The following is a 13363-nucleotide window of genomic DNA, read 5'->3' as shown; positions in this document are numbered from 1 at the left end:
TTTGTGCGTATGGATAATTTCTGTTGCATTTCTATTTTTTGTTCAGCGTAATTAAAATTTAAAATCTGAAATATCTTGAGTTCATAAGTATTCAACCCCTTTGTTATGGAAAGACTGTCAGGAGTAAAAATGTCCTTAAGTCACTTAAGAAGTTGCATGGACTCACTCTGTGTGCAATAATACTTTTTAAAGTGATTTTTGAATGACCACCTCATTTCTGTACCCAACACATACAAAAACAGATTCAACCACAAAGACCAGAGATATTATCCAAATGCCACTTAAAGGGCACCTAAAAAAATAAAAGCAGACTGTGAATATCCCTTTGAGCAGTTATTAATTACGCTTTGTATGATGTGTCAACACACCCAGTCACCAAAGATACAGGATCAACAATGTGTTGGTTACTCCACAATACTAACCTAATTGACAGAGTGAAAAGGATGCCTATGCAGAATAAAAAATATTCCAAAACATGCATCTTGTTTTCAACAAGGCACTTAAGTAATACTGCAACAAAATGTCCTGAATAAGAAGTGGTATGTTTGGGGCAAATCCAATACAACACATTACTGAGTACCACTCTCCACATTTCAATTATAGTGGTGGCTGCATCATGTTATGGGTATGCATGTAATTATTAAGGACGGGAAGTTTTTCAGGATAAGAAATAAACGGAATGGAACTAAGCACAAGCAAAATCATAGAGGAAAACCTGGTTCAGTCTGCTTTACACCAGACACTGGGAGAAGAATTGACCTTTCAGCAGGTCAATAACCTAAAACACATGGCTAAATCTACACTGGAGTTGCTATCCAAGAAAGTTAATGTTCTTGTTTTTACTTAAATCTACTTGAAAATCTATGGCAAGACTTGAAAATGGTTGTCTAGCTATGATCAACCACCCAATTCACAGAGCTTGAAGAATTTTGAAAAGTATTAAGGGCAAATATTGTACAATCCAGAAGTGCAAAGCTCTTATAGACTTACACAGAAAGACTCACAGCTGTAATCGCTGCCAAAGGTGACTAACATGTATTGACATGGTATGAATACTTATGTAAATGAGATGTTCAACACATTTGCAAAAACTTTGTCATTATGGGGTATTGTGTGTAGAAGGGTGAGAAGAAATGTCATACATTTTGAATTCAGGCAGTAACAACAAAATATGGAATAAGTCCAGGGGTGTGAATACTTTCTGAAGAAACTATATACAGTACGAAAAAGGTTGACTGTTTGAGAATAAGTACAACAAACATGAGCATGCAGATATATTGAACAACTGTTATTGTGTGTTGTACCTAGTAGTAGATCTAGTGGTATCATCTCCTTGACAGCGTCAAAGATGCCCCTCTGTCTGACCTCCTGTCCATCAAGCTCCCTGGCGCAGGCTTTGCAGCAGCCACACGCTGAGCAGCCAGACTCCCCAGAACCACAGCCACAGATACTGAGTGGGAGAGAGAGAGAGAGAAACACAGATAAAACATCAATACAAACAAACGACAGACATCTACCAGACAAGACAAACCAAAGCATACAAAAAGACACACAAAACCAAATATCAGTTAATCTGATCCGCATTCAAACCACGCTTGGGATGGTGTTCCTCGGGTTGCAAGCTTTCCCCTTTTTCCTCCAAACATAATTGGTCATTACTGCCAAACAGTTCTATTTTGTTTCATCAGACCAGAGGACATTTCTCCAAAAAGTACGATCTTTGTTCACATGAACAGTTACAAACTGTCGTCTGGCTTTTTTATGGCAGTTTTGGAGCAGTTCCTTGCTGAGTGGCATTTCAGGTTATGTCGATATAGGACTTGTTTTATTGTGGTATTTAGATACTTTTGTACCCGTTTCGTCCAGCATCTTCTGGGATCAATTTGCACTTTTCGCACCAAAAAAGTACGCTCATCTCTAGGAGACAGAATGTGTCTCCTTCCTGAGCGGTATGACAGCTGCGTGGTCCAATGGTGTTTATACTTGCGTACTATTGTTTGTACAGAGGAACGTGAAACCTTCAGGCATTTGGAAATTGCTCCCAAAGACGAACCAGACTTGTGGAGGTCTACACCTTTTTTGTAGACCTTGGCTGATTTCTTTTGATTTCCCCATGATGTCAAGTAAAGAGGCACTGAGTTCGAAGGTAGGCCTTGAAATACATCCACATGTACACCTCCAATAGACTCAACTGATGTCAATCAGCCTATCAGAAGATTCTAAAGCCATGACATAATTTTCTGGAATTTTTCAAGCTGTTTGAAAGGCACAGTCAACTTAGTGTATGTAAGCTTCTGACCCACTGGAATTGTGATACAGTGAATTATAGGTGAAATAATCTGTCTGTAAACAATTGTTGGAAAAGTTACTTGTGTCATGCAAAGTAGATGTCCGCCAAAACTATAGCTTGTTAATAAGAAATTTGTGGAGTGGTTGAAACACAAGTTTTAAATGACTCCAACCAAAGTGTATGTAAACTTCCAACTTGTGAATGTTGACCTGTTTATAGGTCTTTCTCACATCGGCTATGGAGAGCGAGATCACACAGTCGGTCGGAACAGCTGGTGCTCTCATGCATGCTTCAGTGTTGCTTGCCTCAAAGCATGGAAGTAATTTAGCTCGTCTGGTAGACTGGTGTCACTGGGCAGCTTGCGGCTGTGCTTCCCTTTGCAGTCCGTAATAGTTTGCATGGAGTGTAGGAGCCGTTGTTGTACGATTTAATCTTAGTCAGGTATTGACAAGTTGTCTGTTTGATGGTTCATCGGAGGGCTTAGTGGGATTTCTTATAAGCTTCCGGGTTAGAAACCTGCTCCTTGAAAGTGGCAGCTCTAGCCTTTAGCTCAGTGCGGATGTTGTCTGTGATTCATGGCTTCTGGTCGGGAAATGTACGTACGGTCACTGTGGGGATGATGTCATCGATGCACTTATTGATGAAGGCAGTGACTGATGTGGTGTACTCCTCATTGCCATTTGAAGACCCCTTTAACATATTCCAGTCTGTGATAGCAAAACAGTCCTGTAGCTTAGCATCTGCGTCATCTGACCACTTCCGTATTGACCAAGTCACTGGTACTTCCTGCTTTAGTTTTTGCTTGCAAGCAGGAATCAGGAGGATAGAGTTATGGTCAGAGTTGCCAAATGGTGGGCGAGGGAGTACGCCTCTCTGTGTGTGGAGAAGGGTGGTCTAGAGTTTTTTATCCTCCGGTTGAACATTTAACATGCTGATAGAACTGGATTTAAGTTCCCCTGCATTTAAGTTCCCGCCTCAATGAGCATTTTCTTGTTTGCTTATGGCCCTACACAGCTCGTTGAGTGCCGTCTTAGTGCCAGCATCGGTTTGTGGTGGTAAATAGACAGCTACGAAAAATATAGTTAAAAACTTGGTAAATAGTGTGGTCTAAAGACAGAGCACAAGGCACTAGCAAATAGACGTGCCAAAAAACCCTAATCATGAAAACATACATTTTACATTTTAGTCATTTAGCAGATGGTCTTATCCAGAGCGACTTATAAGAACACTTCGGGTTAAGTTACTTGCTCAAGGGCACATGGACAGAATATTTTACCAAGTCTGCTCGGGGATTCCAACCAGCAACCTTTCAGTTACTGGCCCAACACTCTTAACTGCTAGGCTACCTACCGCCTGTAGACCCAACCATAAATGTACTTTCTCTTAACAAAGATAAACCAACTAGTGAATGGTGGGTGTGTGTCTGCCTCTTCGTCAAGTTTCCGTACCCTCCGGGTACTCTGTCGGGCCGTCCGCTGCTGACACAGCTGGCTCCATAGCCCGTGCAGTCTCCACACACGGTGCACACCATGCACTGATCCAGCTTCCACTTGTGCATGCCCGGCTGGCACATCATGCTCTTCTCCTCCTTCTCCTCCAGCTCATCCTCCAGGTCCTCATCCATGGCCGTCGCCATGCTTTCCACGCCAAATGCTACAGGGGGTAGAGAAGATGTTCACATGAATGGGTGATGAACGCAAAATACACAATAAATACACGCAAAGAAAGTGGTGTTTGGTGTGCATATGGTATAGTAACGTTTGTTTGTGTTGTGTGGTCATTTCTGTGCTCGTGCATGCTCATGTGTGTGTCCGTCATGCATGTTACCTTTGCCCGCCTGGTTCATGGCCCCTGTTTCTCGGCCACACTGGCCCTTGTTGTTGACCCCAAACGTCCAGACCTCTCCACTCTTAGTCAAGACACAGGTGTGGGCCTTCCCCATGGCTACCTGGGTTACAATGTGACCCTTCAGGTCTGACACCTGGCCTGAAGGGGGCACAAGAGAAAGGAGAAAACATTGATACTGTATAGTGACTGTTAAAGACCTAGCCTTATCCTGACTGAATCACGGTACATTTCACTAAACTGAGCTGAAATCGGTCAGAATTTCCAGGCTATAAAAGACCCTTATCAAACCAACATGGCTTTTCAAAAGCTTACTTTGATAGCCATGTTGTAATATTTCAGACGTGAACATTTGCACGAATGATCACTACCCAGATGGAGTACTCTCTCTGTCCCACTCAAGTTCATCACCATCACTAACACAAATTAACATTTGCACTAGCCAACACAACCCAAATGTACCCTTTTCCCTTGTCTCTATCCCACTCACAGGTGCTGTCGCTGTAAATAGCGTCCTTGCCGAACATGTATAGCTCTCCATCCTTGGTGACGATGCTGCTGCTGCCGTTGTTGCAAGCCGTGTTCACCGCCGTCTTGGTCTCCAGCTTCATCATCTTCTTGGGCTTGTAGGGCTTCGGCTGGCGCCGGCTCTTGGCTGAAGAGTAGAAACAAAACATTAGAGAATCGTATCAATGCAAGAGGCGCACAAAGTTGGTTGGAGATTATTCTGAATACAGTGCCTATTCCCTTCCCTTTCCCGTTGAATAATCTTATATCATGACGTATTGGTGTGTGTGCTGTAATTTACGTGTGTTCTTGTCTGTGTAGGTGTGTGTTCACATCCATACTTACTGGACTCTCCATCTTCTCCCTTGCTCGCGGAGCCAGTAAAGAACACGCTGCCATCCTCTGCCACCAGCAGGGCGTGTGAGCCGTCGTGGCCCACGGAGAACTGGACGATCTTAGGTGACTTGGTGATGGGCAGTTCCACCCATTTACCTGCCAACGGACCACCCTGCTTGATGCCCAGGCTCTGGTACTTCCCTGTGTAGTAGACCTGAGGGAGAGGAGGGGTGAGAGGGAGAGGAAGGGAGAGAGAGAAAATATTTTTATAGGAACTGTCACAAAAAAAAAAAAAACTTTTTCTGCTGACATATCAATTATTAGCCCAAAATGTCCGAGCTCGTATAAAAACTACAATTCTGGACATAGTCATTGCCACTTCTGACTGAAAACTACCGTCACCGAAATCCCTCATTTGTTTAAGGAAAACCTTCCCTATTCCGTCAACCCTTGCTCTCTTTACGTGATATATGTATGCATTGCATGCATGTCACCAAAGACCTATACTCACAGGACTAGTATTACTAGAGAACACTGGTTATGTAATTTTACTCCAGAATGCCCGTTATTCCAGAGGATTTTTTTTACTCCCCCTCCCACCCCAATTGTCAGTTATGACAGAAGACTGGATGTTTTTATTCTAGGCGTGAAGTATTTCAACATGTCCAGGTGATAGGAACACACTGATAACTAAACCATACCAAACCATCTTTCTATAGTGTCAAAATAGTATTACAATTGAGGAAGCGTGATCATAATCATTAGGATATTTTAGCAATCCGCAGTACTACTCCCCATCCTTCAGTTGTGAGCTAAGCAGTGCAATTGCATTTTAAGGCTATGGATGACAAAGTTAAATTGTAATTTCCAAACGTTTAGGTCAGTTGCATGCTGCTTTGCGATCAATTAACAGTAAGGGTTGCATTAAATAGGCTCAATATTTTTGACTGATACATTTGGCAATACACAATTCATATGCACAAAACGCATAAACAAAAGCATTCACTATGATATTGGTAGTCCAATCATATATAGCTTATGCGCAGCACTTAGTTCAATTTATCAAATCAGTTTTCTTGTGCAAACCACGAGCAACACCTGTCAAACTCAGACATTTATCCCAAAATACAGGGATGTCGATTCGCAACGGACTAATATTATCAGAGGACCATGGAGTTCGACAAAAAACAGTACATTATTCTGGCTGAAATTGTTACTCTCCTGCCATATAAAAATGACAGATGTGGTGTTTTGTGCTCGTGCACATAATTACAATACGCGACCTCCACCAGCAAAACAAATCCCTTTGAAATAGGGCACAATTGGGCATGAGCTACAGCATATCATAAACACATCAATAAATTGGTTATAACAAACTCTAAACAATAACACATGACAGCAAATTGGATGCAGAAGACGTGATTATAGATCATCAGGAATAAATCGTGAACAATGATGAGTGAGAAAGTTAGAGGGTCAAAAATCCTACCCCCAAGACATGCTTACCTCTCACCATTATCAATAACAGGAGCGGTTAGCATGTTTGGGGGTATGATCTTTGACCCCCTGTAACGTGTGTGTGTGTGTGTGTGTGTGTGTGTGTGTGTGTGTGTGTGTGTGTGTGTGTGTGTGTGTGTGTGTGTGTGTGTGTGTGTGTGTGTGTGTGTGTGTGTGTGTGTGTGTGTGTGTGTGTGTGTGTGTGTGTGTGTGTGTGTGTGTGTGTGTGTGTGTGTGTGTGTGTGTGTGTGTGTGTTAAGTCACAGGTCAACTGCTCCTATTTTTACATTGGCTCCCCTGGCTGGAACAGAGGGGGTAATCTGCACATAAAAGCCAGCAGTGGCGATTACGGCCTTCTCAGTGATACAGTTCTGCTCACACTGCCCTACACTGTGCTCTGACCTCTCTCTCCAGATGAAATCTCGCGTCTTGTGACGGCCGGCCGCCCAACAACCTGCCCGCTCGACCCTATCCCCTCCTCTCTTCTCCAGACCATTTCCGGAGACCTTCTCCCTTACCTCACCTCGCTCATCAACTCATCCCTGACCGCTGGCTACGTCCCTTCCGTCTTCAAGAGAGCGAGAGTTGCACCCCTTCTGAAAAAACCTACACTCGATCCCTCCGATGTCAACAACTACAGACCAGTATCCCTTCTTTCTTTTCTCTCCAAAACTCTTGAACGTGCCGTCCTTGGCCAGCTCTCCCGCTATCTCTCTCAGAATGACCTTCTTGATCCAAATCAGTCAGGTTTCAAGACTAGTCATTCAACTGAGACTGCTCTTCTCTGTATCACGGAGGCGCTCCGTACTGCTAAAGCTAACTCTCTCTCCTCTGCTCTCATCCTTCTAGACCTATCGGCTGCCTTCGATACTGTGAACCATCAGATCCTCCTCTCCACCCTCTCCGAGTTGGGCATCTCCGGCGCGGCCCACGCTTGGATTGAGTCCTACCTGACAGGTCGCTCCTACCAGGTGGCGTGGCGAGAATCTGTCTCCTCACCACGCGCTCTCACCACTGGTGTCCCCCAGGGCTCTGTTCTAGGCCCTCTCCTATTCTCGCTATACACCAAGTCACTTGGCTCTGTCATAACCTCACATGGTCTCTCCTATCATTGCTATGCAGACGACACACAATTAATCTTCTCCTTTCCCCCTTCTGATGACCAGGTGGCGATCGCATCTCTGCATGTCTGGCAGACATATCAGTGTGGATGACGGATCACCACCTCAAGCTGAACCTCGGCAAGACGGAGCTGCTCTTCCTCCCGGGAAGGACTGCCCGTTCCATGATCTCGCTATCACGGTTGACAACTCCATTGTGTCCTCCTCCCAGAGCGCTAAGAACCTTGGCGTGATCCTGGACAACACCCTGTCGTTCTCAACTAACATCAAGGCGGTGGCCCGTTCCTGTAGGTTCATGCTCTACAACATCCGCAGAGTACGACCCTGCCTCACACAGGAAGCGGCGCAGGTCCTAATCCAGGCACTTGTCATCTCCCGTCTGGATTACTGCAACTCGCTGTTGGCTGGGCTCCCTGCCTGTGCCATTAAACCCCTACAACTCATCCAGAATGCCGCAGCCCGTCTGGTGTTCAACCTTCCCAAGTTCTCTCACGTCACCCCGCTCCTCCGCTCTCTCCACTGGCTTCCAGTTGAAGCTCGCATCCGCTACAAGACCATGGTGCTTGCCTACGGAGCTGTGAGGGGAACGGAACCTCAGTACCTCCAGGCTCTGATCAGGCCCTACACCCAAACAAGGGCACTGCGTTCATCCACCTCTGGCCTGCTCGCCTCCCTACCACTGAGGAAGTACAGTTCCCGCTCAGCCCAGTCAAAACTGTTCGCTGCTCTGGCTCCCCAATGGTGGAACACACTCCCTCACGACGCCAGGACAGCGGAGTCAATCACCACCTTCCGGAGACACCTGAAACCCCACCTCTTTAAGGAATACCTAGGATAGGATAAAGTAATCCTTCTCACCCCCCCCCCCTTAAAAGATTTAGATGCACTATTGTAAAGTGGCTGTTCCACTGGATGCCATAAGGTGAATGCACCAATTTGTAAGTCGCTCTGGATAAGAGCGTCTGCTAAATGACTTAAATGTAATGTAATGTACAGTATATTTCGTTGTTTGGTTATTATAGGATTTCCCAGTGCTGGTGGTTGGTCTGCGTTTTACCCTCCTGCAGGACCTGCCTTGTTTATCTGGGAGGAATGGGTGGCACAGACAGCAGTAGGGCAACGCAGCAGTGGATAGATTGCTCTGCTAGATGGATGGAATAACCAATGACTTCCAGTTATTTAAGCATAGAAGTGGCACAATCTTGTCTCGAAGCTCTACGGACAATTCCTTCGACCTCATGGCTTGGTTTTTGCACTGACATGCATGGTCAACTGTAGGGCCTTATATAGACAGGTGTGTGCCTTTCCAAATCATGTCCAATAAATCGAATTTACCACAAGTTGTAGAAACATTTCAAGGATTATCAATGGAAACAAGATGCACCTGAGCTCAATTTCAAGTCTCATAGCAAAGGGTCTGAATACATATGCAAATAAAGTCTCTGTTTTTTACTTTTAATACATTTGCAAAAATGTTTAAAAACCTGTTTTCGCTTTGTCATTATGGGGTATTGTGTGTGGATTGATGAGGAAAATAGTTTATTTAATCCATTTTAGAATAAGGCTGTAAGGTAACAAAATGTGGAAAAAGTCGAGGGGTCAGAAAACTTTGAAGGCACTGTAGGTCTGGAAAAATACATCAGTTATTGTCTCTTGTTTTTTTTTTACTCTGCCTATAAATCATCTCTGCAACAATGATCAAGTTGCCGTGTCTCTTCTCAAGGAGGCTTCGCCGTACAGAGGAAATATTGTGCACTTTGTGCGTTGCAGGAGGTGTATCTACTAAGCTCTCTTCCAGGACAATGTTGACACATCAGAGTTCCAATGCAACAACTGTTCACTCGCTGAGGACTATAGAGAAGTGGCTACTCTTAGCAAACAGATTAAGAACTTGCACAATCTACTGGGGAAAGCCACCCCTGCCTACCCTCTCTACACCACAGGCTGGATGCCGTGCTGAGAGTATCAACACCAACGCCTTCCAGGGACCCCTTCCCGAAGAAGTCTCCCGCTCCCCTGATACTGTCACCTTTCCAGCTGCCCAACCAGGGAAGCATGTCACCTGCCATAGGCCAAATGGAGGGAAGCAACCTATGGCGAGTAGGGCACTTTGGTGTTGGGAAGCCCGACTCAAATCCAGTTGCCGAGAATATTAGCTCTCCTGGCTTCGATGGTTCCAGCGCTATCGTCCCCTATTCTGCCTCAGATCACCAGACCTTGAGGGTGTCTGACGCACCGGCCACTCCGTAAGCCACAATGGGTTTTGTGCTAGGTTCAAGGTGCAAAAACTGCCAGACGACCTGCAATCTCACCAGCCGTTATAAATCGGCAGCTCTATAATGAGAAACCACTCGGTTGCCAGGGAAAATACATTGTGCTATCCTGGGGCTCGGGTACAGGACATTACAAGGCTGCTTCCTACCGTTTTTACGCCAGAACACGGGAGCTGTCGCAGTCATAGTACATGTGGGATCTAATGACATTAGGATAGTTAGCTCGGAACGTCTGAAAACTATTTTTAAGAACTGATTGAAACTGAAAGACTCCAACAAGCATCCAATTATTTAAGGCCCAATGCGATCACTGAATCGTGGCATGGAAAGATTCAGTAGGTTGTCCGTACAACACGACTGGCAACGAGTCTACTGTAACTCTGCTGGAGTTACTTTTGTGGATAACTTCAGAAAACAGAAGTTGCTCTACAGAGCGGATGGGGTCCATCCAAATCATCTTGGTGCTTGGACTCTGCCCTGCGCTCAGAAATTGACTTATTAACACTCCAAATTCCACTCAAGTAATCCCAACTGTAAATTTAAAATCAGCATTGTCATCATACTCCAGGCAAGCAACAGATTACTCTGTTTTAACCCACGTCCTCGCTTGTGGCATAGGCCAAATGGTTCAGTTCTTAACAATATTGTACCTATATCAATTCAAATCAATCCCAAGGTATTTTCAAATAAGGGTTTAACTATTGATCATAGTAATGTTGTATTAGAGACTCCATCTGACCTAAAATCCCGCAGATGTGGTCTTCAATTTGTTCATGGAAATTCTGCCGTCTTAATCCAAAGTGGATTAGTCTCAACCAGTTTCCCCTGGAATGATTTTCCAACAGTCTTGAAGGAGCTCCCACATATGCTGAGCACTTGTTGGCTGCTTTTCCCTCACTCTGCGCTCCGACTCATTCCAAACCATCTCAATTTGGTTGAATTCGGGGGATTGTGGAGGTAAGGTTATCTGGTGCAGCACTCCATCCCTCTCCTTCTTGGTAAAATAGCCCATACACAGCCTGGAGGTGTGTTGGATCATTGTCCTGTTGAAAAACAAAATGACAGTCCCACTAAGCCCAAACGAGATGGGATGGCATATCGCGGCAGAATTCTGTGGTAGCCATGCTGGTTAAGTGTGCCTTGAATTCTAAATACATCAGACAGTGTCATCAACAAAGCACTCCACACCATAACACCACCTCTTCCATGCTTTACGGTAGAAAATACACATGCGGAGATCATCTGTTCACCCACAACGCATCTCACAAAGACATGGTGGTTGGAACCAAAAATCTCCAATTTGGACTTCATACCAAAGGACACCAGTCTAATGTCAATTGCTCGTGTTTCTTGGCCCAAGCAAGTCTTCTTATTGGTGTCCTTAGTAGTGGTTTCTTTGCAGCAATTCAACCATGAAGGCCTGATACACACAGTCTCCTCTGAACAGTCGATGTTGAGATGTGTCTGTTACTTGAACTCTGTGACGCATTTATTTGGGCTGCCATTTCTTGAGGCTGTAAAAGTAATGATGGACGGTAGTTTCTCTTTGATTATTTGAGCTGTTCTTGCCATAATATGGACTTGGTCTTTTAGAAAATAGGGCTATCTTCTGTATACCACCCCTTCCTTGTCACAACACAACTGATTGCTCAAAAACATTAAGGAAATTAACTTTTAACAAGGCACACCTGTTAATTGAAATGTATTAAAGGTAACTAACTACCTCATGAAGCTGGTTGTGAGAAAGCCAAGAGTGTGCAAAGCTGTCTTCAAGGCAACAGGTGGCTTCTTTGAAGAATCTCAAATATAAAATATATTTTGATTTGTTTAACACTTTTTGCTTACTACATAGTTTTGATGTCTTCATTATTATTCTACAGTGTAGAAAATAGTATAAATAAAGAAAAACCCTTGAATGAGTAGGTGTTCTAAAATATTTGACCGGTAGTGAATTGCTAATATAAATAAAAAATTGATGGTGTTGGAGGGGTTCAGTGGAGCTGAAGGGTGAGACTAAAAACCACAAATCAAATTGTATTTGTCACATGCACCTTACAGTGAAATGCTTACAAGCCAACAATGCAGTTAAGAAAAAATAAGTGTTAACAAAGTATATACTAAATAAACTGAAGTAAATGATAAATAAATAAAAACAAACAAAAGAGAATAGAAAAACAAAAAATTCAAGAGCAACAAAATAACTTACGAGGCTATATACAGGGGCTACCTGTACAGAGTCAATGTGCGGGGGGGCACAGGTTAGTCAAGCCCTTCAGCTAGATTGTGTCCGTCTTAGTCCCCTGAATGCCTTTGTCGATCCTATAGCTATTGTACACAGTAATGGTCTGTCTATTAACCAGAGTTATACTGTTAGCACTGAGGCGGTGTGCCCAAGTAGGAAGTTTGCTGTGTGCAACTAACCCTGCACCATCAGCTCAAACATATATCTCTGTGTCTTGTCTACTTCTGATAAGCCGCTAAGTAAAGAAATCAAAACAATCAGGCATCACAGAAAAGTGCAAAAATATATATATAATCACCCACCGTAACATATGTAGCCTAAGAAACAAGGTTTGTGAAATCAATAACTTGCTAGTAACAGATGACATTCAAACACTGACTATCTCTGAAACGCACTTAGATAGCAATACATGGTTTTAACATCTACAGAAATGCCAATGGGGTTGGTGTTGCGGTCTATATTCAGAGTCACATTCCAGTAAAGCTAAGGGAGGATCTCATGTAAAGAACTGTTGAAGTAATATGGGTTCATCTGCCTCACCTAAAGCCCATTCTTGTGGGAAGCTGCTATAGACCACCAAGTGCTAACAGTCAGTATCTGGATAATATGTATGAAATGCTTGATACTGTATGTGATATTAACAGCGAAGAATATTAACAGAGTTACACAGTAACAGCGTCACTGCTATAAGCTTCACGACATACATACATACATACTATGGAATGCCGTTTGGGTCTTTGCATGTCAAAGCTGTACAAAAATGTCTGCAAACAAGAAAACACAGGCCACGAATGATGTGTTTACAATACCGCTTGGTAATAAAGCATAATATGTTCGACCGCAACTTCTGGGGTAGCTAGCTTTTGCTTAGTACCTAGCTAGCCCCAATACAAACAGCCTGAAAACAATGACCAGTAGAAACTGCAGACATTTTCATTATTCCTAGAAATGATTTATGAATCCGTGTGAGTAAGTATTTGCTAGGTAGCCACTTGTTGTTCGCCTATTGAAATTGAACTTCAGTTCATGAAAATAAATACCTAGCCAGCTACTTAACCCCGTTCCAAAAAGCTAACGTTATATGCAGCCAGCTAGCTTCATCTGACTACGGAGGCTCGACCGGACTGGGTTATGTGTTGTGAAGCTAGCCACAATAGTGGAATTGGCGGGTTGCCTTCAAAATAAAAGTATGTCATTGACTGATGCAAATTAATACAAATTGTAGAATTATGCCAAACTTTTATTTTGAAGG

General features: G+C 43.7%; 1 protein-coding gene across 23 annotated transcripts in view; it reads right to left on the bottom strand.

Moving 5' to 3' along the window:
- Nucleotides 1-13363, bottom strand: part of LOC118367218 (E3 ubiquitin-protein ligase MYCBP2-like) — a 307475-nt gene that overhangs the window by 216069 nt on the left and 78043 nt on the right. For all 23 annotated transcript variants that reach the window (XM_035750395.2, XM_035750391.2, XM_035750396.2 and 20 more), the window contains exons 12-16: nucleotides 4988-5192; nucleotides 4626-4790; nucleotides 4118-4276; nucleotides 3739-3943; nucleotides 1305-1450 (exon numbers count right to left, since the gene is read on the bottom strand). In XM_035750395.2, coding sequence (XP_035606288.1) covers nucleotides 1305-1450; nucleotides 3739-3943; nucleotides 4118-4276; nucleotides 4626-4790; nucleotides 4988-5192 — 880 coding nt within the window. The remainder of the gene's footprint in view (nucleotides 1-1304; nucleotides 1451-3738; nucleotides 3944-4117; nucleotides 4277-4625; nucleotides 4791-4987; nucleotides 5193-13363) is intronic.

Source organism: Oncorhynchus keta, chromosome 34 (genome assembly GCF_023373465.1).
Source record: "Oncorhynchus keta strain PuntledgeMale-10-30-2019 chromosome 34, Oket_V2, whole genome shotgun sequence".
NCBI classification, from domain to species: domain Eukaryota; kingdom Metazoa; phylum Chordata; class Actinopteri; order Salmoniformes; family Salmonidae; genus Oncorhynchus; species Oncorhynchus keta.
The sequence above is the reverse complement of the archived record's forward strand: the minus strand, read 5'-3'. Positions and strand labels throughout refer to the sequence as shown.